General features: G+C 37.4%; 4 protein-coding genes across 8 annotated transcripts; 3 read left to right on the plus strand and 1 right to left on the minus strand.

The window, feature by feature from the left end:
- The first annotated feature begins 1,613 nt into the window (after positions 1 to 1,613).
- LOC103411060 (pentatricopeptide repeat-containing protein At5g65560) lies at positions 1,614 to 6,229 on the plus strand. Its single transcript, XM_008380712.4, has 3 exons — positions 1,614 to 4,774; positions 5,207 to 5,455; positions 5,663 to 6,229. The coding sequence occupies exon 1, from the start codon at positions 1,766 to 1,768 to the stop codon at positions 4,481 to 4,483; it is 2,718 nt and encodes a 905-aa protein (XP_008378934.3). The 5' UTR covers positions 1,614 to 1,765; the 3' UTR covers positions 4,484 to 4,774; positions 5,207 to 5,455; positions 5,663 to 6,229.
- Positions 6,230 to 6,906: 677 nt separating this feature from the next.
- Positions 6,907 to 8,595, plus strand: LOC103442041 (probable xyloglucan galactosyltransferase GT14). Its single transcript, XM_008380780.3, has one exon. The coding sequence runs from the start codon at positions 6,907 to 6,909 to the stop codon at positions 8,593 to 8,595; it is 1,689 nt and encodes a 562-aa protein (XP_008379002.3).
- On the minus strand, positions 8,339 to 19,377 carry LOC103441982 (membrane-bound O-acyltransferase gup1). Of its 5 annotated transcripts, none has more exons than XR_011583536.1 (21): positions 18,877 to 19,377; positions 18,707 to 18,765; positions 17,813 to 17,994; positions 17,680 to 17,728; positions 16,817 to 16,920; positions 16,651 to 16,715; positions 15,709 to 15,779; positions 13,677 to 13,736; positions 13,433 to 13,546; positions 13,136 to 13,260; positions 12,969 to 13,020; positions 12,245 to 12,307; positions 11,963 to 12,072; positions 11,781 to 11,873; positions 11,579 to 11,660; positions 10,556 to 10,633; positions 9,826 to 9,901; positions 9,692 to 9,741; positions 9,216 to 9,273; positions 9,052 to 9,142; positions 8,339 to 8,521 (listed from the first exon to the last, which is right to left on the minus strand). XR_011583536.1 is itself a non-coding variant. In XM_070826614.1 (20 exons), exons 1-19 carry the CDS (start codon positions 18,968 to 18,970, stop codon positions 9,232 to 9,234), a joined length of 1,569 nt encoding a protein of 522 aa, XP_070682715.1. In that variant the 5' UTR covers positions 18,971 to 19,377; the 3' UTR covers positions 8,820 to 9,142; positions 9,216 to 9,231. The 5 variants fall into 5 exon arrangements, 2 of the variants coding, with proteins under 2 accessions (XP_070682715.1, XP_008378916.3); XR_011583537.1 differs by having other exon boundaries at positions 8,339 to 8,694; XR_011583535.1 differs by having other exon boundaries at positions 9,052 to 9,273.
- Positions 19,378 to 19,564: 187 nt separating this feature from the next.
- On the plus strand, positions 19,565 to 27,061 carry LOC103411061 (general transcription and DNA repair factor IIH subunit TFB1-3-like). The gene is made up of 20 exons (XM_070826443.1): positions 19,565 to 19,697; positions 20,079 to 20,157; positions 20,372 to 20,436; positions 20,545 to 20,608; positions 21,131 to 21,257; positions 22,372 to 22,447; positions 22,643 to 22,738; positions 22,959 to 23,003; positions 23,151 to 23,207; positions 23,350 to 23,505; positions 23,613 to 23,678; positions 24,110 to 24,233; positions 24,409 to 24,469; positions 24,582 to 24,711; positions 24,821 to 25,012; positions 25,120 to 25,233; positions 25,416 to 25,493; positions 25,627 to 25,674; positions 26,359 to 26,418; positions 26,701 to 27,061. Exons 1-20 carry the CDS (start codon positions 19,593 to 19,595, stop codon positions 26,785 to 26,787), a joined length of 1,830 nt encoding a protein of 609 aa, XP_070682544.1. The 5' UTR covers positions 19,565 to 19,592; the 3' UTR covers positions 26,788 to 27,061.
- The last annotated feature ends 569 nt before the right edge of the window (positions 27,062 to 27,630 follow it).

The following is a 27,630-nucleotide window of genomic DNA, read 5'->3' on the forward strand; positions in this document are numbered from 1 at the left end:
ATATATCCTAAGACATACTCCAACCCTTTGAGTAAAACTCAAATTTTAGGTTCTAAATCTCCCCCAACTAGCTCCAACCCTTAAAGCAAATATGAATTTTAACCCAAAACTTATTTCTCAAGTTCCTTTTTTTCAATTTGACCTTGCATCGCTGTTAATTTGTTTGTTGCAATTTGTTTTACGCAAATTTGAAGAAATGCCTAGAGAAAAGAAAGAAGAAGAGAGGGGAAAAAAACAAGGTAAAAGGAAGAGGAAAAAACTCGGCTGTTTGCTTGTGAAGCCCACACAGGTGACAGGTTAGTTTGTGAAGCCCACATAGGTAAGAAGTAAAAATTTGTTGGCTTTCAGTTTTTAAGGCCCACGCAAAGGTTTATGTTGTTTAGGCGTTGTTGGCATCTGTAACAATTACCTAAGTGTTTGGATTGTGGCGTTATGTATGTGATAAATTGAACATTTTAGTTTGCTTCTCCCAATTTTATTTTTAAGATTTTAATCGTGTAGATCTCATGAATCTTCCAATTCAACTTGGCAATTATATTTATGATATGAAAATGTATAGTGAGTATTCATCAGTAAAAGAAATTAGTGATTTTTAAAGGACTTGGTGAAGACTGGGAGGTGTGCAAGATAAAAGTTAGTGTATTAGTTTCTTACTTAAGTTTTTGTGGTACTAGTTTTGGCCGCTTTGGTGGATAAAGCGTTTTATATTATGAATATTGTGAAAACACTCATGTGTAACGAAATGAGAGATTGCTGGTGAGTGATAGCATGGTTAAGTGATGGAGAGAGATCTTTTTCTTTTTATTGATAATGAACTTATTATGCAATATTTTGATTACATGAAACATCGCAAACAACAATATGACTTGTTTGTATTGATAAATAAATGATATTAATATTGTCTATTATCTAAAAGGTTTTGCTTGCCTCCATTTTTTATGGAACCTTTTACCCCCGACAATTTCTAGTCGTTCATGTGACAATTTAGCGAGAATATTAACAATTTTATACGGAACAACTAAAATGATTTAAGGTAGACAAATGGAAGGACTAGTTATATTGATTTTCATTGTCATGGAATAGAGTGAGGAGTAAAGTCAATCTCATGAACTATTTTGATTAAGAGCTCAATTGGAAGTGTTTTTAGAATAACTAAAAACGTTTTTAATGAAAATATTTTTGAAACAAAAAATCCAAGCAGATTTCAAAAAAGCACTTAAAGTGCTTCTTGTAAGAAGAAAGTGCTTATTATGCTTTTGAAACCTGGAAAGGGATCATCTTCGAACCCCTTCGTCCTAATCCACCAAGTCCGGAGATCCGGACCATTGAAAATTGATCCACCGGCTAAAGTTATTATGGGTATCTGTTTGTAGCCATTTGATCAAATGATCCGGATTCTCGAACTTAGTGAATTAGGAGGAAGGAATCGGGAGATGATCACCCAAAATTAATCCATTAAAAACGTTCTCAATTATTTTAAAATAACTTCTAAACCAGCCCTAAAAAGCCTTCTTATCTAGTATTTCAACAGTCTGATTTCAATCAAACGGTGCAAGAACTCCCAAAATAAAACCCTTCAAAAAGCCCACTCATAGAGCTCACAGAGATTTCTCCAAATTCCAAAACGAACCCAAACAAACCAACTATTTACTCTTATCTCCCTCCTCCTCTTCTTCTTCCCACTCTGCAACTCAAACACCATTTCTTGGTCCGTACACGATGAAGTGAGTTGGGTCGGGTCCTCATTCAATGCCCGAAGAAGAAGATGATGAGAAAACCCATGGCCGTCATCTGCCACCCACCTGAACCCTTCCTCTTCCTCCTCCTCAAACCCTTCTCTTCCATTTCCTCCGCCGCCGCCGCTCCTCTTCCCCTCTCCAACGAACCGCACGATCTATCCTCCCAGCTCTTCGCTATTCTATCCCGCCCCAATTGGCAGCGCCACCCTTCCCTTAAGCAACTAGCCCCCTCCATATCCCCTTCCCATGTCTCCTCCGTCTTCGCTCTCAACCTCGACCCCCGAACCGCCCTCGCTTTCTTCAACTGGATAGCTCTTAAACCCGGATACAAGCACACCGTCCATTGCCACTCTTCTCTCCTCAACATTCTCCTCCCCAATGGGTTTCTCCAGGTCGCTGAAAAGATCCGAATTTCCATGATTAAGGCTTCCAGTTCCCCTCAAGATGCCCTTTTCGTGCTCAAGTTTTTGCGGGAGTTGAATGGCGCTGGAGAGTTCGAGTTCAAGCTCACCCTCAGGTGCTACAATTTTCTTCTTATGTCATTGTCTAAGTTTTCCCTGCTTCAAGATTTGAAAGCTTTGTATTTGGAGATGTTAGACGATATGGTTTCTCCAAATCTGCATACTTTTAATACCATGATCAATGCTTACTGTAAAGTGGGTAATGTGGCTGAGGCAGACTTGTATTTCAGTAGGATAGGGCAGGCGGGTTTCCACCCCGATACATTTACCTACACTTCTTTGATACTGGGGCATTGTAGGAATAAGGATGTGGATAGTGGTTACAGGGTTTTTAAGCTAATGCCGCAAAAGGGTTGTCAAAGAAATGAAGTTTCCTATACTAATTTGATACATGGGTTTTGCGAGGCTGATCGGATTGATGAGGCTTTAAAGTTGTTTTCTCAAATGGGGGAGGATGATTGTTTTCCAACTGTGCGGACATACACAGTTCTTATTTGCGCCTTGTGTAAATTGGGAAGGAAATTAGAAGCTATGAATCTGTTCAAAGAGATGACGGACAAGGGTTGTGAACCAAATGTTCATACTTATACCGTGCTCATTGATAGCATGTGCAAGGAAAATAAGCTTGACGAGGCACGAAACTTGCTGAACAAGATGTTGCAGAAAAGGTTGGTTCCTAATGTTGTCACGTACAACGCAATGATTGATGGGTACTGCAAGGAGGGAGCAGTTGAGGCTGCACTTGGTATTTTGGCTTTGATGGAATCGAGTAATTGTTATCCAAATGCTCGGACATACAATGAATTGATTTGTGGGTTTTGTAAAAGGAAAAATATACACCAGGCAATGGCATTGCTTGGTAAGATGCTTGATCGGAAACTCTCACCAAGCCTATATACATACAACTCATTAATCCATGGGCAGTGTAAAATGGGTCATTTTGAGAGTGCTTACAGGTTGCTTAATTTGATGAAAGAAAGTGGTTTGGTTCCTGACCGATGGTCTTACAGTTCTCTCATAGACGCTCTCTGTAAGAGGGGCAGACTGGAAGAAGCTCATGCCCTGTTTGATTCTCTCAATGAGAAAGGCATAAAGTCAAATGATGTGATCTTTACTTCTTTGATTGACGGTTATTGCAAGGTTGGGAAAATCGATGATGCCCATTCTTTGTTTGATAGAATGCTTGCAGAAGACTGTTTGCCGAACTCATTCACATACAATACCTTGATAGATGTGTTGTGCAAAGAAGAAAGACTGGAGGAAGCGTTTTCACTGGTGGAAAAGATGTTAAGTATTGGCGTCAAAGCTACAACACATACTTATACAATTCTAATTAAACAAATGTTGAAGGAAGGGGACTTTGACCATGCTCGTAGGCTTTTAAACCAGATGGTTAGTTCTGGTAATCAACCTGACCTGTTTACTTACACTACCTTTATTCATGCATATTGCGGCATAGGAAATGTAGAAGAGGCAGAGAAATTGATGATGAAGATGAATGAAGAAGGAATTATAGCAGATTCGTTGACTTACACATTGCTAATTGATGGATATGGACGTATGAGATTAATTGATTGTGCATTTGATGTTCTTAAGCGCATGTTTGATTCTTGTTGTGATCCTTCGCATTATACATATTCCTTTCTGATCAAACATCTTTCGAATGAAAAGTTGACAGAGACAAATAATAATATGGTGGGAATTGATTTGTTCTCAAAAGTCTCCTTAATTGATATTAGTGATGTGTGGAAGACAATGGATTTTGACATTGCTTTAGAGCTCTTTGAAAAAATGGCTGGACATGGTTGTGCACCCAGTACCAACACTTATGAAAAACTTATAGTAGGTCTTTGCAAAGAGAGGCGCTTGGAAGTAGCCCAGAGGTTATACAGTCATATGAGAGAGAGGAAAATTTCTTCAAGTGAGAATATTTATAATTCTCTTCTTAACTGTTGCTGTACATTGCAAAAGTATGGAGAGGCAGCAACCTTGGTGGATGCGATGATTAAGGATGGTTATTTACCGACACTGGAGTCCTCCACGATGCTTGTATGCGGGCTTCTTGATGAAGAGAAGACTGAGAAGGCAAAAGCAATTTTTCGTACTTTGCTTCTTTGCGAATATAATCACGATGAAGTAGCTTGGAAAGTTCTCTTTGATGGTTTACTTAAGAGGGGTTTTGTCAATATATGCTCTGAGCTCATAAGCATCATGGAGAAAATGGGTTGCCAGCTTCATCCTCAGACATATTCAATGTTGATTGAGGGAATGGATGGTCCATAAAAATGTTGGTTTCTGGTATTTAATTCTTTATCTGTGAGCACTACTACGAGCGGAAGTGATTTTGAAACATTATATTCCCAGAGATCTGTGTAAGCATTATGCATTGTGAATACTGAACGTTTACACAATAAAATGCTACAAAAGCTCGTTATTGATGTCTCAGGAGAATATGATACTGGATTTGTAGTCTTTGCAGTCTTTATTTGCGCTGTGAATATGCAGTCTCTTCAGCAAGTACAATATGTTTCTCTGGGACGAGGACCTTGCCATTGATGATTTTGACTCAAAATGGTAAGTATAACTTGTACACTTTGGTAGAATGATTTTGGCATCTCTGTGGTGATTGCTGATATATTTCACTGTTTTGGCTGATTTGATGTTTTAGATTAACGATACATGAAATATTCACAGATTTATGCATACTTATTTCTTGCTCACTAGGGTTTAACTGCAAATTGGGAATTGGAAATATTAGAATGTTATGATTTGTTTAATGTTGGTGCCCATGAAGTTAAGGTGGAATGTCAAATTACAGTTTCAAAGCCATTCAATTAACGGTTTATATAGAAGAAAATTGGGCACTGGCCTGATACGACACAGAGAGAAATGTTATGTACACAAAGACATGATAGATCTCCCACATAAAAAAAAAAAGTACACTCAAATGCACCATCTTAGTTTTTCCAAAATTATCTCACATTTGATCATCCTATTCCTTGTTAGGCCAAAATAAAGAAGGGGATACTGAAAGATGTTTGATGTATAAAAAGATGGGGAAAGTTCAAATCCTTTGCTGCTTGAGTGTCGACTTCACTGTGCTTGGCAAAGATTGTTTGGGAGATAAGTGATTGCTTATTTTGTGCTGGAAGGATGAGCTCAGCTTTGGGCCTGATGTTCGATGTTGACCAAAAAAAGCTTTGGCGCTGATGTTCGGTGTTGTTCACCCTTCATTCCATCTATCCATTTGCACAGGTGAGTAATGCCCTACCTCCTTAGAAAAAGATTCAAAAACATGAGTGTGTTTGATTTCTTTGTACATATGTTTTATTGCATGTACAATGGATTCAATAAACGTCTCGGTCCCTTTAAAGTCAATAGGAGGCCAAAAGTAAGCCTCAATGTTTCATTTTCTTCCACTGCAACAACTTATATAGTGAGTGTGACTTATCTGCTTGTTAGGATGCTGATCTTGTATTGCAATGAAGATCCTGTGCTGTAAAAGGAGTTATCAGTGTTTGGTTGCTACATGTATATGCCAACCATATTAGCAAACCAAATGCAAGAACGCAAGGTCGGCGGGTGGCCATTCTTATACTCATCGGAAAACAGAAATCAGTACTGGATGGCTGTGATTGTGCGTGCAGATTATCCGGTGCAGAACCAACCAGCTGAGCTGGGGGAGCTTGGACGGAAGTGCTGGTATTTACTCGATCGACAGCCTTGCTGACATGATATATCTCAAACAGTGTATAGCATTTTCTGGTGATTTCAAACAGCAGATGACAAATATTTCAAGTCTGATGAACAATTAATTTACGGTTTATTGTATTCTTGTGTTAAATTCCCACGTAGCAATCCCGTTTAAAATGATTGTTCCCTTGAGGACGTATGATTGTTGTTTAGGTAAATTAGGAATCTTTCGGGATGTAGAAGATCTTTTCTATTATCCTTGTATTATTTGGAGAGCAAGTTATTCTCTCTTCCTTAATAAATAAAGGCACAAGACTAGATGTATAACTCATGAAACCTTTCTTCATCTCTTATCTTCGCCGTACTTTCTCTCTCTCTAAATTTTGGCCCTAAACCCTAAAGCCCACTGAAGTAATAATTGATTATAGTTAATTTGAGAGTCTCTTTGTCCAAAAGTTATACGATAGGCTCACACAAATGCAAGAGCAAAAATATCTATGAAATGATGCTTTTGAATTAAGACATGACTTTTTTTTAACAATAAAATGATATTTTTATTTATTTATTTATTTACTGGCTGGCTTTCAAGGAAGGAGATCATGAATATCAGGATCCGAATCCTAATTTAATATATATGGAAATATGTAATCCTAGTACTACCATATTAGTTTTCGATTAAAATCTGTTTAAATATGGTATCTTTTTATATATTGTGCATAATATCTCTTAAAAAGTGCAAAGTAAAAGCTTGTAGCTCAGGTCAACTCTTTTTTTTTTCTCTGTCTGCGTTAATGGCATAATCCATGTATTTCCTGTGAAGATACTCAGAATTAGTGCTTAATTAGTTTACCTTAATCATTTCTTAACACTATTTTTCTCTCTCGTATTTGTGTTTCATAGACTACAAGAGTGATCATGATCATATCATAAACTACTAATCTCTCCTTAATTTTTTTCATCATTTCTGTTAATCTCGTCTCGTTCTTACGTATGTGTTCATGATCTCGACACTGATGAACAAGCAGCAGCAGCTGCTTTTCATGGAGAAATCATCCGTTGCAGGAAAATGCCATAAACAACTTGGGTTTGCACTAATCACTTCGTTTCTTTCGTTCTTCGTATTGATTTTATTCAACTTTTCGGATCTAAGTGCGGGAAGAAATAATACTCGTGGAATCACCTTTCTCATCAACAACTTTGGCAATGTTATTTTCGACCAACGACCTCATTCTACCTCTCTTCCTCTCAATGGAACGCTTAATGCCACAAACTCTAGTACTACCACTCTTCCTCTCAATGGAACGCTTAACGCTCAAGCACAATCTTCCGGCCGCGTGACAAAAGCGCCAGTACAACCAATATCTGATGAGATTGAGAAGAAAAACGCTGGTTTTGATTCTGATTCGTGCTCGGGAAGGTATGTTTATGTTTATGATCTTCCTAAGAGGTTCAACCAGGACCTGCTCAAGAATTGCCATTCACTTATGAAATGGACTGATATGTGCCCCCACTTATCAAACATGGGACTTGGTCCTAAAATTCACAGTTCTACGGGAAAACTAGTGGGAAATGGTTGGTTTGCTACAAACCAGTTTTCTTTGGGAGTTATTTTCCACAACAGGATGAAGCAGTACCAGTGTTTAACCAATGATTCGTCCTTGGCCTCTGCGGTTTTTGTACCCTTTTATGCCGGCCTTGATGTGGGACGATACCTCTGGGACTGCAACACGTCGGTGAGAGATGCTTCTCCTCTCGAATTGGTGAAGTGGCTTTCGCGTAGACCCGAATGGAAAACAATGTGGGGGAGAGACCATTTCATAGTCGGAGGGAGGATTGGTTGGGATTTCAGGAGGAAAACAGACGATGACTCTGACTGGGGTTCCAAGCTTATGCTTTTGCCGGAAACCAAGAACATGACGATGTTGTCGATTGAGGCGAGCTGTTGGAACAATGACCACGCGATACCATATCCGACATACTTCCATCCCTCAAAGGACAGCGAAGTGTTTGAGTGGCAGAGAAGAATGAGGAAGCGAAAAAGGCGGCATCTCTTCTCTTTTGCCGGTGCTCCGAGACCTGATCTCAAAATCCGGGATTTGATCATAGATCAATGCAAGTCTTCGTCCAAATGCAAACTTGTTGGTTGTTACAAAGGTGCAATTAGGTGTGATGACCCCCTAAATGTGATGGAGGCGTTCCAAGGGTCCGTGTTTTGCCTGCAGCCTCCGGGGGACTCGTACACTCGGCGATCAACATTTGATTCCATCTTGGCAGGCTGCATTCCAGTTTTCTTCCATCCGGGTTCGGCTTATGCACAGTACTTGTGGCACTTCCCCAACGACCCATCTAAATATTCCGTGTTCATATCAGAAAACGATATCAAGGATAAAAAGGCAATCATCAACAAGATGTTGCTTCGAATTCCGAAGCATCAGGTGGCGGCAATGAGAGAGGAAGTCATACGATTGATTCCGAAAGTAATATATGCAGATCCAAGGGCACCTAGATTAAACACAGTTGAAGATGCATTTGACATAGCAGTAAAAGGAGTGCTTGACAAAGTAGACAAAACTAGGAAGGACATGAAAGAGGGCAAAGATCCTGGCAATGCTTTCTGGGAAATAAACCCTGCAAAATTCGACATGCCTAAGCTCGCGAAAGAGGGAGAGAAAAATACAAACAGAAGTATAACGAGTGTTTAGTGTGTTTCCGTTTATTAATCTTAGACGCATCAACTCTTTGAATCCCAAACATTTCACTTGTTTATATTTCGTTCACTTTGAACCTCATTGATTTGTAACCTGTAAGCAACAATCGCGTTATGTGTCATATCTGTCAGGCTAATATAAATCAACAAGAAAACAATGAATTCTATCTAAGACAGAGTCAGGAAATGAGACACGAGTCAAAGTTTGAAGACCGAAAGTGAAGAAAAATAATCCAAAGATTAAAAAGCAATTAACTAACAAAAAGGTTTAGGATTTAGTACAATATCGATCGAAAGCACTTGCTAGGGTATCCAAATCTAGAGTTGCACATTGGACTCAAAACTTTTGGCTGAGAGTATCAGTACAATGTAGGAACTTTCTCTACGTTCGTATAGTATCTTCCTGTCCTAATTGGATACAACAAAAGAATGTAGAGCGATGAATGATTACCTTTATCCGCCAGTCGTGTAAGAAGATCTCAGTAGTGATATCAAGGTCCTTAGCGTGAGCCGGCATACATTAGATTACATTGTTGGCAAACCTGTCACCAGTTCAGAACTTCAGGACCTTGGTTTCCACACCAGCATTTAGCTACGGGGGCCAATAAATCAAACCTTACAGCGAGCCAATTTAGCTGCTACTTTGCTTTGCATCACGGATGTGGAACATAAGCTGCAAGATATGCAACTTCAGACCACTCATAGAAATAGCAGACACACAACAACCATGATATACATACAATTGTATGCTTATGTTTTTATAAAATGTTCAGGGTTTAGGGTTTATATCAGAAACAAAATTGAACGAAAGCCTGAAACATCATTTTGGTACAAGATAAATATAAGCCCAGAATATATAAGAAAATATCTGAACTCCTACGACTAGGCCTACATATACATCTAGTCATTTGTTCCACTACATTTAGGCATTAATAGCGAAGAAATCGTAAATTTACTATAAAATACAAAACTTATGCATTTTTCATCTAAAAACATATCCACATCGTGCCTTAACTCTGTGAAACTAATTCTAAAAGGCGATATATTTAAACTGTACCCTTATAGATATAAGCAGATCATTGTGAAATTACCTTTGTCCCTACATAAAATGTCAAAAGCATGCCAGCCAAAACGGGGAGTCCTGTACAAAGAAAATCATCAGTCCCTCAGAAGCAGCATTGTATAAGGATAACAAGGAACCTGAGGACATGAAATTTTAAATTACCTTCTCGTTTAAGGAATTGAGAAATCAACCAACTAATCCCAGATGGTCCAATAACAAAACCAACAAGGTTTGCTACCTGCATAAACATTGGATTTAATGAAAATTGGAGGCAGATTCTAAAAATAAACAGTAGAAGGATTAGCACTTTAATTGAATCCTCGTATTGTTAGCATTTATGCATTCTTGTAAACACATAAGGTGATTTACCGTATCAGTTTGGCAGATTCATATAACATGATACGTTTTTAAGTGCTAAGTACACTAATACCAGTGGGATGCACAAAAGAACCCTCACAAAAAATGTTAGGCCTACACTATGCTCTTTAAACGCATAAGATTCAATAAAAACTGTCACTGTAAAAAGGCCTTAAGCAGCTTGAATCATTTAGCCTTTCAAAAGAGAAAAGTCAAACAGCTTTTCCGAAGGGTAGGAAAAAACTCCTAAATGTTTAAACCCGACAAGGTAGAGAGTTTCAGATACGTAAACATCATCAAATTAGTCTCAAAAAACCAATCAGCCAGCAAAAAGGCCTTATTACTACTTCCTTTTCACTCAAGTAATTTTTTAAAACCTTCCTAGTGGAACTAGGAATTTAATCATCTGATTTTACTTTAAAGATCCAGAGAACCATTCTATAAACATGCAAATATCAAAAGTCAATACAGCATCAACAGGAATACAAAAATAATTATGATTGGTATATGCTTTAGTCAATTACAGGATACTGACCATGAGGCAAGTGATCGTGATTGCACCAGCAACCGCGCTAAGTTCACGAACAACAAACTCACCATGTGTACTCTTAAACTGACAAAAAATACATGACAAAATCGAAATTGTTATGCCTTGTCAGATAAAAGAGAGAAGATAAAGGTTGATATGCTCCTCTTCTCTTCCTCTCACTCCCCTTCTCATCAAACAAGCTTCGTATATATTTAAGTATCTTTTAATGGAATGAACTAGAACAAGAGAAATCACAAGGCAAAAGGGGTTGTGGAGCAAGCTTGTGATTTTCTTCCAAAAGCTTCAAAGTACAAGATAAGTCCTCGATGTTTTCCCCTAAGGGTTGAAAACCTCTTATCCTTGAGCACCAATATTCTCCCTCACTCCATCAAGTGGCCATAATAAGCGAAAACAAATCTATTTTTTTGATGTCTATAAGATGGTCTTTCAAACTCCTATGATATTCAAAGACACATGAATCCGAACAAGATTTTTGAGAAATTTTCCTATATCTTGATGTTCCAAAATTCTGTGCTATATATCTCAACCTAATCAGCTAACGTGATTAAACCAAACAGGGGGAATAGGGGGAAGAAGTTTCTGAAAAATTTGAACCTTTGGTGCTTTCTAAACAGGGAAAAAACACACACCCAGTGACTTCAAGAGGCAATGCGGCAGAAAAGGAAATCTGGGGGCTAAAGTGGACATGGGCCAAAATTCAGGGGCAGGCATGGAGCCTGTCACAAGAGTGGTTGGGCTACAAGTTGACAAAATTCTTTTTTACCTCACTTATAGTTCTAATGCCACAACTCATATCCACTACAACATCCGAGTATACATTCTCAGCAGTATCCCATTTAAAAACTAGGGGATGTCCTTGTTCAGGGGTGCAGCACTGAATACCTTCAAGCCAACAACAGCTAACTGATTGGCTATATGGGAGGTACGAGAATTGGAATGATCATCCTCCTATAAATTAAACCAAACAAAAGAAAAACAGCAAATGTAGAATAGGAACAAAGAGGCCACCTGAAATGCATTGGTTGCTGATTTCAGTATCATTTCCGGAATAAAGAATAAGCATGTCAGCCATGCCCATGAAAGAAGCTTCCTAATGACAAAGACAGAAATTAAGATAGAGTAAGGAACAAGTTTCAATAATGCTCTACGCGCATTTGACGGAAAGCTAAGATGTATTCAAGAAGAAAAATTCAAAAGCAGCAACAAGTACCATTCTAGATCATGCCAAATGGCAACAAATGTGAATACAACCCATACATTGAGAAGCTTTCTCTGAGTGCCCCCAAGAGGAATGTACAAATACCTATTGTTTTCAGTTCCCAAACAAACAAGTCAGGGATAGAAAAAGGATTACATGAGAAAATAAAAAGCATAACAGGTTGAAAGTTTCACCTCACAAGCCATTTGTTGTAGGAAGCATGCCAGTTTTTCCAAAAAGTTTCCAAGTTGTAGCAATTATTTATACACCTCGGCATATTCTCCGGGACCTCAATGCCACATATCTGCAGCAATTAGAAAAGTCATTGTCCCACAGCAAAACAATATTAATCCTTAAAGCTTGTTAAACCACAGTGCAAATCACGTTTACAACTAATTTACAGTAGACGGACAACCCAGCAGTAAACGCCAAAGTTCAGAAGAAATGGAAATAAAAATTTATTTACATATACACACCAGTGACCAGAACCGGAAATAGCGCCATATCAGAAAAAACTTCAGCCACATGAACATTAAGACCTGCACCATCATAAGAAAGTAAATCACCTTGACCTAAGCCAAAACAAATCCATGAAGTCACCTAACAAATAGAATGGAGATCCAAACAAAGTGAAAGGAAAATACTAAAAGACCCAATTTAAAAAAGGGTCATATAAAATTTCACCAAAAAAATTATTAAATCCAGGTAAAGTGACCCATTAAAATTACTTTGTGGCAGACTGCAGAGTGTACGAGTATGGTGAGGAACGATAATACTTACACAAGCAATTCTTACATCATATCTATGAGGAATGTAAAGATAACAATTTAATGTTTGATACTATTACAAATGAACTTCTTACAAATAACAATTTGAGGACTGTTTTTAACTAGTAATAGCTAACTCTCTCATGCGGTTTTCTTTGTCCAAAGAAGCTTATCAATATCATGTATTTTAAGATATATTCATTATTTTTTATATTCTCATAAATAGGAACTATCAAATTATTCAACATTTAGTCCATGCACAGAGTCTAAGGTGCGTGTGTCTTTTGTATTTTCTGGAATCAAATACTACATTACCGCCTCAAATGAAAAGTAAATTATGTTGCTTCACAGTGTACTTTCAATCATATAAAAAGCTTGAGATATTGAAATTCTAATCATCAAAGACGTTGATACTGTAAAGATCATCTCTTACCCCATATCCAATAATAAACACATCCATAGGATGTAACTCTTTCCACATGCCACTAATAGGTACAGCAAAAGAGAACTTAGTTAATACAGTATCCAAAAGATAGAATACACACATGCATTGGTCGCTCACATACACAGTACATGGTGTACCTTTAACTAGAGACTCACCTGATTGCAAACGCATTGTAATAGAAAAGATGTGTCATTAGTTCCATCAGAAGAAGACTGAACACCCAGCGCAAACCATACCAAGCAATGTCTTTAGCTGAAAAGTTATTTTGAGGAACATCCAACTGAAAATATTTCAATAAAGTCAAATACTGAGGCTCTGCAGTAACATACAAGTACGGACTATCCTCTCTAACGATATGGGAAGCACATCCAGTGCACTTGACAATCCAGAAATGACCAAATATTTCAAATTATTTAAAAAACAAAACAGTACGAATATTGAAAGTGACAGACCTGTGAGGCAAATGCATTGAAGCTAACAATTGGCCCAGTAAGATAAAGAGGTGCATACACCAAATAAGCAAGGTATGTTGTAAAGGCATACTTGTCATGCTGGACACCTCTCTCCTGGGTATAACAAACACATTTATGAACACATGGAAAATCCATTTGGATGAAAGTTGATTTACGGATCCATCAAATGCAATAATAGTATAATACTAAACTTGTCCTTAAGTAGAATGCATAATAAGCTAACCTGTAAAACATGATAACAAGTTTTCCCTGATTTACAAATATTGCAGCGCTGAATGTGTTTCTGCATACAAGAACAAGAAGCATCACCACTTTGTAAATAGATAAAGCGCACAGTATTAAATCCTTTACAATAATCTGCGTACATGAATAAGCAGTGAAAATCCATCAGAAAGAACCAGGAATCACCAAGATTTGCAGTAAAAGGTTTACGGTAAACCAAATAGGGTTGCTGAAATATGTTAATGGATACTGGTACATGAATTGGCCTAAGAATTTGTTGTTAATACTAGACTAAATGCTGTTAATATGGTAATTGGCAAGCCTGTGAAGGACAATGTTAAAGTACCATTGAGTGTAACCACAGAAAACTAACAAGATGTCAACTTCAAAAGCAAGCTGCAGAGCAAGAACATTGAAAAAATGCAGGGTTGAGTGATGTGAAAGTAATAACCACTCTTGACTCTCATCCATAGAATCAGCTGGAAAGAAAAATACCATAAAGTTCTAGAGCAATAAGTAACACATGCTCGTTATTCTTTCAGGCCACAATCATAGGGGGGCGTAGGAAGTCAAACAAGTTTGGCATACAACAACAACAACAACAACAACAACAAAGCCTTTTCCCACTAAGTGGGGTCGGCTATATGAATCCTAGAACGCCATTGCGCTCGGTTCTGTGTCATGTCCTCCGTTAGATCCAAGTACTCTAAGTCTTTTCTTAGGGTCTCTTCAAAAGTTTTCCTAGGTCTTCCTCTACCCCTTCGGCCCTGAACCTCTGTCCCGTAACCACATCTTCGAACCGGAGCGTCAGTAGACCTTCTTTGCACATGTCCAAACCATCGTAACCGATTTTCTCTCATCTTTCCTTCAATTTCGGCTACTCCTACTTTACCTCGGATATCCTCATTCCTAATCTTATCCTTTCTCGTGTGCCCACACATCCAACGAAGCATCCTCATCTCCGCTACACCCATTTTACAAAAAAAATTAATCTCCTGAGACCATCTCCAACCCTTGGGTTAAAATCTAAAATTTTTAGCCCATAAAATTTAGGTTTTAACCCAGAAACAGTTTTTCTCCTCCAACCCTTTTGGGTTAAATATTCAGCCCAAGATTATTAAAGAATGAATTTAGGATAATTTCTTTCTTAAAGTAACTTTAAAAAAAATAAAATTATGTAGATTATCCTAATTTAATTTTATGAACATTTTAACCTAAAAATATTTAGATTATGATAAATATTGAAAAATCACTAAACCGACACCATGAAACTCGTGAAACACTACGAAAGAATATGAAACACATAAAATAATTTTTTTAATTACTTTAGTCGTTAAATTTAAATTTGGACCATTAGATATTTTTTTTACCGTTGGATTTGATCAAATTAGATCTTAATCGTTGGATTCAATTAATTTATAAATATAAAACTAAAAAAATATACATATATGATGGGCCAGCCCCACTAACCCAGGGGGGAATTCTAGGCTAAATTTGCCCCAGAAATGAGTTTTGAGTTTTAACTGATATTTGGCCCAAGGGTTGGAGCAAGTTGGGGTAAGTTTGGAACCTAAAATTTGAGTTTTACTCCAAGGGTTGGAGTAGGTCTGAAAAGGTTTTGATGTATTAATTACACGGTGTATTTTAGGTCCATTGTTTTGGAGTCTCACATTCAAATGTCCTTAAGTCTCTTATTGTCACATGATTAGGTGTTGTGAATTGTGTCTTTCAGAATTTATAGTGTATTAGCTGTGAGGCTAGACTTTTTTTTTCTAATTTCTATTGTAGAGAATCCAATACACCAATAGTTTTTGCCAAAGGCCAGAGAGTGAGTCCAGATCACTCTTTTCTTCCTTTCTCTTACTATTGTCCTGCATCACCACCATTACCAGAAGCCTTGGAAGGTTTGAAACATCATTTCCATGCAGATACGGTGACAAAATAATCTTATAGCACACAAACTAGACAAAAAGGGGGAGGGACACAAACAGAGAAGAGAGCATACAGATCACAGCTCAAAGGAACACAAATACCTTATGGTCAAAACGAGAATCACGATGTGCCCAATGGTAATCATAACCAAAGCTTATCATCCTCAAAACAACTGTCACAAACAACCAGAATTAGAGAAAAAAACACCATATAATAGAATCACAAATATATACTAATGTACAATAGCAGGTTGCAGCATTACTCATTGTGCTTTGTGAATCCGTTCTTTTTTTTTTCTATTAACTTCCATTCCTATTATCTCAATTGAAAGCTTTTACTTATTTCTATTCATGCAATTACTGAAATAAGAATATAGGTACATTGAACTCATCTCCCAACTAGTCATCTCTCCACTGCCTACCTCATAACTTAATTGGGGGCACCAAAACCACAATTTTACACCAGCAGACACGGAAGAGATCCTTAATTACCAAATACACCCATAACTCCTTGAAACGACTCAAAGTTTCAAACATATTCATCCACCATTTTGGTTCTCATATAACAATCCTTATTCCTTACACACACACACACTTGACCTATCATCCACAAAGCTCCAATCTGTGGCATTGTGGGTCTGCTCCAAGCTGCAGTAATCATGAAATAAGTTGGCTGTATTTGGTAATTATGCAAACCTGTCTCTGCAGTCTGAGAACCCACTTCCAAGCTGTTCCAAGCAGCCACTTATTTCATGTCCATCTTTTAATATCTAAGATTATTCAACTATTAGAGGATTCTCATACTGTAGAGATGGGTTCTTTTGGTATGTCATTCGATTCTCAGAAAGTTGGCTGCTTGTTCTGTCTCACAGATCATACTGGTAAACCCATCTGGGTATTTTGTAGGATTGCATATATAGATTTGTGTCTACATAGGTATAGAAGTATTTGACGAAATGTCATATATATAAAATTAAAGCATAATCATGAAAGTATGATAACTGGAATTAATCCGTCAAACCAATAATGAGGAAAGCACAATACCAAAGTTAAAGCAAATGTGCCATCTAAAGGTGCCCCGAAAGTTGTCCAAATATGCCCAGCGTTGCCTACATAATAATATGCAGAACCAGTAAGCAGATATATCACAATTTATTTGTTAAGTACCCAAAGAAGCGCTAACTAGCCTAGCCTAGCCAACAAAACTCACCCAATTATGGAGAATGAATATCCTTCATAAACACGATTGCACAGAAGAAAGAATATGTTGAAAATCCATAATACAAAAGGGAAATATTTTGTTCGTGCAAATATCTGCAAAAACACAAGTCCAGTAATGTATGGCAAGAATTCAAAACTGTAGCGCATAACTCTGACAAAGAAAGAAACAAAATGAGCTCTTCGAGTAGACTCAAAACAGTAGCCCATATGATTAATCTGATAAAGCATACAATAACACAGTTTGCAATTATAAAATCAAATTTTAGGGGGGAAAATAGAATATTTTCATCAAACCTAACTGTCAAAGTTACCCTGCACCATTAATTTCACATGCATAAACAGTTAACATTTGAAACACAATGTGGGACAATGCAGAGCTTTTAACTCCTAGAAGCACAAAGCATATGGTGGAATAAAGTGCACAAACTATCAACTGCTACGCCAACAATACATAGAAATCAAGTTTTGACCTTCTTCAGTCTCAATATGTTCCAAAACAAATTCTTCACATGAAATCATGTTGTTTTGGAAGCTGGCCAATATTTTTTATGTATCATAACACATACTTTAAGACTAAAGGTTCATGTAGGACCTGTATATATCAGAAAACCAACCTAACTGAAGGAAAATACTTCAACATAAATATAAAGAGAAAAACACTAATGATAATGGTGATAAAAGAAGGGAACTATTATTGGCACTCCAAAAATCGAACTGTGAACTCCTCATAAGAGTATTTTTCTTTCTAAATACATAAAGTTTGAAGTGCACATTTAGATTTTTGGAGTGCCACTAACAATTCCCTAAAAGAAAATGCATTGCATTGTGCATCCAAGCATGAATGGAGCTCACCTTTACCAAGAGAAAATTCATTGAAGCGATTGAGAGGACAAATAGAATGCTTGCAGAAACAATGAAAGTCAGAGAACAGCACCTCCTCAGAAAGAGCATAAAATCCAAGTATTGTTATGAAGGTAAGACATACCAGGCTCCATGCAGATATGCTAGGTATGTGAAAGAAATCAAAATCCAAATAATGGACATCCCTCTCGCTTTTAAATGAAAGCTTGTCCTCAAAAAATTAGCGATCAACGTGAACATTGTGAAAACAACGGTAAGAATTGGTAAATTTCCTCGAAAGTTTCTCCATTGAGCATCAGAAACATCCTAAGCAGAAAAAGACAGGTGCTTTTCAGGTAAGAACAGGTATATCAGAGAATAGAATTTGTTTAGTTTTTTGAGTTTTCAGTACATCCAATGTTTTTCACACCATGGCACTGCAGTAACTCAACACACGAACAAGAGTCACATAGAGAAACAGAGCAATGTTTCTAGTATTTAAATGATAACTTCTGCCATCATATACACATTTTAAGTCACTACAATTCCATTAGTGATAACTTCTGCCTCAATCTAATTCACATTTTCAGCATTAATCTGCTCCTATCCCCTATTTTCCAAACCATTATTTTCTATGATAATTGTGAAGGAATAGAATTTACGTACATACGTGCATCATATACACATATATCTTCAAACACCATGCCATTTGAATGGCAACACTAGCCCTTCGGGCAACACACTAAATTTTGTCAAACTCCCATGTTTAGCCAGCTCAAAACTCAAGAGCTGAACGTTAATCCCTAAAACCCGACTCCACAGTCCACACCATAAAACAACGAATCAAAAACTTAAAACACTGAAGTAAGACAGCAGCGTGTCACAGTCCGCTTCGGAATTTACAAATACACACACAGAGTTAACAACAGCAGATCATTGTCCCAACTATCTAAACCAGAATTTCGAGTGTTATCATTGAAATAAAACTGAATTTATAAAGAGAAAACAGAAATGAATGAAATTGAAAGAAGAAACCCACATTGAGGCGAGGAGGAATGAGCCATCCAGGACGCAAACCGAAAAGCTTAGCATGATGATCTGCGTATCAGAAAAATGGACATTCAATTTTCAATTAATAAATAAATAAACAAATAAACAAATAACCAAAAGGAAAAAGAAGAAGAAAAGAGATTAAGAAATGGATGATACCGCGAGAGATTTGGAGGGATCGATGGATGATGTAGGCGTAGAAAGCAGCTGCGTAGAGAATCAGAAATCCCACCTCTCCTTTCAACAACTTCATAGCTCTTCCTGCTGCTTCTGCTTCCTCTCTCTCTCCTGAATTTCAAACTTTGATTTTGTTGTGTGGGTTGTTCTTGGTGACCAACGACACCATCTCTCTCACTTCGTCTCTGCTCTCTCTCTCTCTGCTTCTGACGAAAGGGACAGTTTGGTTGAAGACTCTCCTGCCACCTATAACAAAAGAGATCTAATAATACCAATAATTACAAGTCTGCCACTATTTCCACTACCAGAAGTTCGGAAATTCCTACAAATATTTCACTTCCATTTACGCGCCCAAGTCCCAATCTTGGCAGCGAAGATTCGTTCTTTACGTATTGGGTGGGTGTGTCTAGCAAATAAATGGGTTTGCTTAAATAGACCTTCCTCTTCCTACTTCAATAGGACAACAGTCGCTCACACAGACACAAAGAAAAGAGGAAGGAGCTTGGGAGAGAGTGAGCCTCTCCATCGGTCCGTACAAATGCGCGCCGTTTATATCTGCAACAACCCTAAGACCTTAACAACAACTCTAACCCCTAATCCGATTTCTTAGATTTTGACAATTTTGATTGATCGATTCGAAATTCTTTTGATTTTTTTGAGAAATCGTGTGCCCACCAATCGCGAACAAGAAGAAGAAGATGTCTTCTTCATCGTCCTCGTCGTCGAGGCGAGTGGTGAAGCGTGCACAATACAAGGATGCAGCAAGATTAAAGAACCCTGGCATTCTCGGCGTTTTAACTATGGTACCCAACATTTGCTTATTTCTTCCATTTTCCCCTCATTAAATTCCATTGCTTTTCGTGTTTGAACAATGTATTCTGCAAACATTTTGTATATTCTACAATTGCTAATTTGCAGTTATCGTTAAGATTTATGGGATTAAGGACATAGTTCAAACTTTCTTTAACAATCAAGGACATAGTTCATGTGGATAGCTTGCAAATCATGCACCAACAGTTGGTTTGTACTAATGAGTTTTGTCATTGGTTGTAAGGATAAATTTGCTAAGTTTTGAGCTAAGTTAAAGTTTTTTTCCGGGGTCTATATGTCAAACTTCCTTAAATATGCGACTGCCGGATTGCATTTGTTTAATGTTGTTTTGGCGAATATGTTGGTCTGGGCAGGTTGAGAACAAGTTTGTGTTCAAGCCAAACGATCCCACGTCTATCCAAACCCTTGATGTGGAGTTTAGACATATTAAAGGTACTCCTATTGGCAACGGATTCGTTTCTTTGAAGTAAGCACCTTGTCTACCATTTTCACCTGTTTCTTTGAAAAAGTCTTAGTAAGCCAAACTAAAAGACCATCTCTTTACTAATGTTGATATTCAACCATTCAATTTCTCTGGATTACATGCTCACTATTCGAGTTATAAATATATAATTCCCTTTTTTTATTCTTGCTCATGAACTTTCAGGTCACAAAAACACTAAGGAGGGATCCAAGCAAGCACCTTTGCTTAATCTCAGCAGCAGTCGTGAGGTTTTCTTTTAGTTGTAATTTATGTTACATCCTACCACTAGTTTAGAGCTAGTCTAATCCAGCTTCTTATTCTTTCCTGACTGGATTTCTGCAACTGTGATGCCCCAGGTTAAAAGTTACATTTTTGAGTTTCAAAGTTTTCCCGATCTTCATGAATGCCGTGATTTTGTAGGTAAATCCCAATCACATCCAGAACATGTATGAAATTCTATGTTGATTGTGTTCAAAGGCTTATTTTCACATTCTTCTTTTGCTCTATATTGCTTGCTGTTGGTATAAATGTCTTGTGTGGACCGCCTTTACTGGAATGGATTGCATCGTAAGAGACAGCCAGTAGCCATTGTATTTCTTTAGAAACCACTCAATTACTCATTTGTCTACAAATCTAACATTCTGCTGATGTAATTCGACTTCTTTTTTAGTTGAATTTTGAGAGTTTTCCATGCAAATACTGCTTGTAGCTGTGACCGTGTGAGGGGTGTTTTAATGCCTTTACCTTTTCAGTTATCTACAAGATTCTAAATAACATTTAGTGCCAACCGTTGTTTTTTTGTGCCACTGCTTTCCTTACAAGCTTTGTTGCACTAAAATTTTGTTTAAATTGTATTATTTTTTTTAAATTATTTGACTTTTGTCTTGTGTGTTTTAGTTAATTATTTTCTCTTAGATTGTGCTATTTGGTGTGTTTGAATAGCCAATGCCCTATCTAAGGCTTCAGAAGCTGCAAAAACTGGTCCTAAAAAAGTTGGAGTTACATTGCCTGATGAACAACTCAGTGCAGCGGAAATGGAGCTCCGTATGAAGCTATTGCAAGAAGACAGGTTACTTTGTCTCCTCCCTATCAGATAGAAAACATCAGCATTTCACATTTTGTAGTGCCTTGGAATAGTTTAAAATCAATTTTTGTTTCCTTATGGAGATGTATTATTTTTAATATTTCTTGGTTGAACTATAATTTGGGTTGTAACTTTCATCTTAATGCAACTCTCAGCAGGAAAGAATCAGGATACCACACCCGTTCTACAAGTTCACATGTTTTTATTTTCTATTTATACCATAGTAGATATTATATTTTTCTAGTCGTAGACTTTTGCCCAGAATAAACTACTAAAGATTGTGAATGACAAAGTCTAATGATAGCTATTTAGGAATCAGGACAATACACACCATCAAGTTTGCCGGTCGTTTTAGTACTCTATGTACTTCTATGATAGTTGATAAGTTTTACGTTTTCCTAGTAATAACTAGTAATAACTTTCCCCTAGAATCAACTTTTAATGAAAAATGTTGAAATAAATCTAATGACAGCCAGTGAAGAATAACAAAAGCACACACCATCAACTCGTGGATTATAAGTTCCCACCTGTTTTTCTAGTCATATGCATTCCCCTAAAATGAATTAATAACAGTTAATGTTGACATAGTTTAATGCAGATTCTGATTAGTTTGATTCCTACCATTGATAGGTACAACTCATACTCACACAAAGACCAAATCTGGATGGCCTCCACTTTCAAAGTGCTTCAGTCCCTTCCCTTTTCAGTATCAGACTGCTGAATTCAAACATTTGGTTGCTTTCTTGTCTTTTCTGCCAACAATTTGGTGCCGTGGCGTTCTGTACTGCCATTTCCTGGTACAAGCAGTCCACCAAAAAAACCAGAAAAATAAAACATAAAAAAAACCAACAAAAGCAACTCTGCATGAACAAAAATACCCAACTATCATGCTGCCTTGTTTTGTCTACAAGTTATTTTCTTTTGCCTTTGTTTTCTAGGTGGAAATTAGGACAGTAAGCATAGTTTTGTAATTTATGTTTATGATGAGCTGAGGTTTTGAGAAGGTGGGTTACTTGCTATTTCTTGTTACTAGATTGTTCGCTTCTGAGCTTTCCGCATATAACTGCTGTTTTATGTCACTTAATTTTACTCTTCACAGTGAACTGCAGAAACTTCATATGCAGTTTGTAATCAGTGGTGTTTTGACAGAATCTGAGTTCTGGGCAACTAGGAAGGTTAGATACCGTAACGAAGACAGATTCTTGATCATGTTTGGAAAGTTGTGTTTACTTTTTCTTTTCAACTGCAAGCCTATACATAGTGTTGGTTCCCCTCCCCACCCACAGTGCTACACTGACAATTGAAACAAATTTTAGCCGAAAGTGTATAGTTGTTATTGTGACATGTCTGCCTTCCAAAATTTATTGCAGAAGTTGCTTGATGGAGAGAGCCATACAAAGCCAAAACAACGGGTTGGTTTTAAAAATTCAATGATTTTGGACACCAAACCTACAAGTGACGGTCGGGTAGAACATTGAACTCTCTCTGATCTTATGATTCATTTGTTTCTTCTTGCCAATAGTTACTTTGGTTGCTTGTAGAGTTGGCACCTCCTTGATGACATTTAATAAAACTATTTTGTGGATGTTAAAGGATTCCTTTACTTATCCATAACTTTTTTATCTCATCAACTTAGTGGTTTGGAAACTAATTTTTTTGTTTTGTTTTGTTTTGGGAATTATCCAGATGAACAAGGTTACGTTTAATTTCACTCCAGAGATTAAATATCAGGCATATTTCTCCACGTTTCACTTCTTCTTTGAGATAATACTTCTTTCATTTTCAACAAACGCAAGTACTCTGAACGAGAGTTTGGTTATCCATCTTGGAAAGCTTTCTTTGGCGCTTATGCTTAAGTTTTGTTACACTCCTTTTCAGATCTTTGCTCTCAAACCGGCTGTTCACCAGGCATTTCTTGAACTAGTGCCCAGTAAGGTAGTGAGGATATCCAAACAATTCCTTACATAATCAGACACTTTTCCATGGTAGCTATAAGTTGAGAATTGAGAAGTTTTCTATTTGCTTTCTTACTTAGCCCAAATCATGTTTTTCTAGCTTTTCCTGTTTGTAATTCCAGATGACAGCAAAAGACTTCTGGACAAAATATTTCAGAGCTGAATTCCTTCACAGTACAAAGAATGCTGCTGCAATTGCGGCAGAAGCTGCTGAGGATGAGGAACTGGCAATTTTTTTAAAGGAGGATGAAATATTGGCAAGGGAAGCTCATCAGAAGGTGCTCTTAAAATTTTTTTTTTCTTCACCCTAAAAGTTTTGGTATACCCTGGATGCTTCCAGTGCATTTGTTTATATTCTTATTTTTATGCCTTTATTTTTTTGCAGATTCGACAGGTTGATCCAACTTTGGATATGGAAGCTGACCAAGGGGATGATTATACACATCTTCCTGTATGTTTTCTAAACCGATCTTCAGTCTTTTATTCTAGTAGCCTCTATCTTATACTAAAAGCAGTCTTCTAATTTTCCTGATACCCCCAAATTTAAAGGTGGTTGTCATATGATTTGCAGTTATAGATATGGCACATTGGAGAAACATTCCTCAGTGGTTCCTGTATTTTATATTCTGAATACGCACTTGGTGCGATGGCAAGTGCCTTCGCCCATGAGCGGTAGGTCTCGGGTTCGAGACTTGGGAGCAGCCTCTCCATAAATGGGGGTAAGGCTAGCCGACATTCACCTCTCCCAGACCCTGCGTAAAGCGGGAGCCTTGTGCACTGGGTACGACCTTAAGACCTATCATGCTTAACGTCTCTAGGGATGCCATAAAGTTGATTTCATTTTAACCGTTTCTGATCTGGTTGATATGTTTTAAAAATCAGGATCATGGGATCTTTCGTGATGGTAGCAAGGACATCACTGAACTACAGAATGAGCAATACAGGAGGACTTTATCACAAGACCTTAACAGGCAAGGGGCTGTTGTTCTTCAAGGCAGAACTGTTGGTTAGAGTTTCTCCTGAATCTATTCTATTTTCTTTTCTATGATTAATAAATGTTGTAAGCTGCTTCTATCTACTTGTATATTAGTATAGTGATTTTGATGTTTTTTGATGAACCGGCTGAGCTATATTTACATTTATAATTTAGTGATAACTTTGATTTGTGAACCTGACTGCAGATGGGGATTTAGAAGATCCAAATAATGTTGCAGAGGCACTTATGCGGTCAAGACAGGATTAGCGTTGTCCTTTGTTTCCCCCTTTGGTTTATCCATTGGGATTTTCTGTCCATGCTTCCTCCCCTCAATATTTCCTCTTTTGTCTGATGGCAAGTCAGGATCTGTGCTTAACTTTCGCCGGATGTTTTGGCAGAGCCTGATGAGAGTGCTGTGCAGGAGAGACTTGATAGGATTACTCGGATGAATGAGATAGATGACCTTCGAGAACCTCGCGATCATCGTGTTGCTCAATTATGTATTAAGGTTCACTTTGACATAATTCTTCCAAAGGGCCAACAGTTTTAATGCAGAAGTTGCACACTCCTATTGTTTTCTTCTGACTCAGGAGATTTTTCATGTGTCCTGAATACAGGATCCTCGAGACTACTTTGACACGCAACAAGCCAATGCACTTAAAGCTTTGGATGACTCACGAATAGGAACGGAACAAAAAAAATGCAGCATGACTACTGAGGAAGCATATGGCTCCTTGAAGGAGTCTATATCTAAAATTAAGAGCATTGGATTGAAAAATTCCACTGTTGCACCAGAAATTGCTCTTATGGTAATATAGTCTTAGTGGCAGGTCTTTTTTCTAGATATGACATGTATAGTTATAAAATTGTATACTTCAATTGCCAGAAAGTTTTACTGCCCATTTCTGCGGTATAGGTTCTTAATGGACTGACTCAGAATATTTCTAGTACCAAGTATCAACTCGGAAAGAATCCTCGGGAGAGTATTCTGGACAGTTTGCCAAACAAAACGAAAGAGGAACTGCTGCATGTGAGTGAATAACAACTTGTTTGTATACTTTCTAAATACTATTAGCTGCTTTGTGAGTAAAATAATATATAAAAAGTTAATTACGGCCGCTCTGTTCTCATTGACATAGAGTTGATCAAGTTGCATTAGGTTTTGTTTACTTCACAGTTCTTTTGATTTTATGGATATGTTTTTTATTCCAGCATTCGATGTCCATTCAAGAATTACTGCGGCATTTTTGGTCTACATATCCAATTACAACAGCTTATCTTTCTACAAAGGTTAGCTCTGTTTCCTTTATGCTATATAAAAATCATTACTCATTAACATCACTGTTTGAATCTCTTCAACATGGTTTTCTTTGTTCTAAAAAATTTATTTTTATTCTGTGATTTCACTAAATTATTCACGCAGGTAGGCAAACTGAAGGATGCCATGTCACAAATCTATCGACAGCTAGAGGTATCAGTCCTGCTACTTTATCTTTTTCTCATTTGTTTTCTGGGCTATTTAAAGACTCCTTCATAGTGTCATTATTGATGTTGAGCTGTTTTAAAATTTTCATGTGGAATGTGGAGTAATTTTATAAGAAGTGCTGAAAACAGCCCACTAGTGTTGTCTGCCTCATCAATTCGAGGTTCCTTCACCTCAAAAGTAGTTGTGCTCCTGGTGCCTTCTTTGCCTCATTGCTATCACAGTCATCTATTAAAATCTGGTTGCCATATAGCTTTATGACAATCCATTGGGGATTTTCTGTGAATGTATCTCATATCAAACTGCCTGTTTGTGGCAACCTGTGTGTGGTGGATCTTCATTGGAGTGGAGCGATGGAAAGAGGTTTGGAGACGAGAGAGACATTGGTTTCTTATTGGAGGATTTGATGCATATTTTTATCTACTGCTTTGACCGTCTAAAGATTCTTAGCTAGTGCTCCACCTTTGCAGTTCAACATCCACCTTAATTCTGCTTCATGAAATTCGGAAAAACAGAAAATGTCATTTGGTCATCTTCTCAAAACTCTTTTTTCTGTTTTCATATATGCAATATTGATTTCTTCATGTTCTAAACCCCACATTAATCGGGTTTAATTGTTTTGGAAGAGGATTTAGGATCTACTTTGTTCACGTATCGATTGAAATTTTCCAGGAGATAAAGGAATCAGACTTCCGGCACCAGGTTTCTCTCCTTGTTCGGCCAATGCATCAGGTCAATACCTCTCTTCAATTTTCAGTTTAATTGAAAGGATTAATACATCTTAATCTTAATGCCAAGAAACTATCTCTTATGTTTTAAGGATTTTTACAATAATGTTATGGATGACCGATTAAGTTTGAAACTGTATAGTACTTTGTACTGATAAAACTCTTGTAACATGATTCAGTGGACTTTATGACTTATCTATAAGCTTTCATCTTAGTTAAAAGGAAACGGGAAAAGAAATTTCTTAACGATGGCTGGTACTGATGGACAAAGACCATTTTGGTGCAGGCACTTGATGCGGCTTTTCAACATTACGAATCTGACTTACAGAAAAGAGCTGCAACTGTTGCAAGGATGCCGAATGGAAATGCATAGGAGAAAGTTCCCCCTTGATTGGTTCACCCTTGTCCTGCCTTTTATCTTGTTGCGATCGTATGAAACTGTACATCCAATCAATTTTGCTATGAGCTTGTGCTTGATTGACGAGGTTTTTTTGACGTAAAATGTACATTGATGTTCGACTATAGGCCAAAATTGGGTGGAACCATTCTTGTGTGTACTTGCGGCTTCTGCACAGCATTATGTGATGCTTGTAGACTGTATTATGCATATTAACCTCAGTAAAAAGGTTTTGGAAGTTTTAACAAAACACTTTCGGTACTGTTCATTTTTAACTAAAAATCACGTTTTAATAATGTACATTTTTCTCTCTACTCAATCGACTTCAAGTTTGCGTTTGCAGTAGCGTACTCGGTGCCACGAGTACACAAGATGGCATGAGGCCTAGAAACACCTAAAACATCATCATCCAAAAGGGACCTAATACGATGAAGGGGGTTGGGTTGTGGGGGTGGGGGTGGTCTGCCACTTCTGAGAGTAGCAAGGCGGTCTGCCACCATGTTAACACTCTCCCGGCCAGAGGGTGGAACTCTTCAATTTTATTCTTAATAAGATGCACAGCTACGTTGAACAAAACATCTTATTCCAACTGACAAAATGCGATTGAATCGCTTGACTTGAAGTGCTTGGAATGAAGAAAGCAATTCAAGGGCTTTTTTGAACTCATAAGAATTTTTTATTTTTTCTTTCCATACATGTTTAGAAGTGGTTTTGGCGTTTGAAAGCGCTTTTAATTTTTTTTTAAAACTTTTCGAAAGAGCGTTAATTTGGAAAAAGATATTATTTTGCCAAAAAATAAAATAAAAAGCATCTGGGCTT

The sequence above is a fragment of the Malus domestica genome, chromosome 08 (genome assembly GCF_042453785.1).
Source record: "Malus domestica chromosome 08, GDT2T_hap1".
In the NCBI taxonomy this organism is placed as follows: Eukaryota; Viridiplantae; Streptophyta; class Magnoliopsida; order Rosales; family Rosaceae; genus Malus; species Malus domestica.

Bases quoted from the DNA above. Each gene is read 5' to 3' on its own strand.
- LOC103441982 (XM_070826614.1), bottom strand. From the start codon at position 18,970: ATGAAGTTGTTGAAAGGAGAGGTGGGATTTCTGATTCTCTACGCAGCT. The intron at 10,634-11,578 runs GTGGCCTCTTTG...ATTTTTTGTCAG, and splicing joins CAGCAACCAATGCATTTCAG to TTTAAGAGTACACATGGTGA. The intron at 9,902-10,555 runs GTCAGTATCCTG...ATGTTTATGCAG, and splicing joins TCACGATCACTTGCCTCATG to GTAGCAAACCTTGTTGGTTT.
- LOC103411060 (XM_008380712.4), top strand. From the start codon at position 1,766: ATGATGAGAAAACCCATGGCCGTCATCTGCCACCCACCTGAACCCTTC.
- LOC103442041 (XM_008380780.3), top strand. From the start codon at position 6,907: ATGAACAAGCAGCAGCAGCTGCTTTTCATGGAGAAATCATCCGTTGCA.
- LOC103411061 (XM_070826443.1), top strand. From the start codon at position 19,593: ATGTCTTCTTCATCGTCCTCGTCGTCGAGGCGAGTGGTGAAGCGTGCA. The intron at 24,712-24,820 runs GTTCACTTTGAC...TCCTGAATACAG, and splicing joins TTGCTCAATTATGTATTAAG to GATCCTCGAGACTACTTTGA. The intron at 25,675-26,358 runs GTATCAGTCCTG...GAAATTTTCCAG, and splicing joins AAATCTATCGACAGCTAGAG to GAGATAAAGGAATCAGACTT.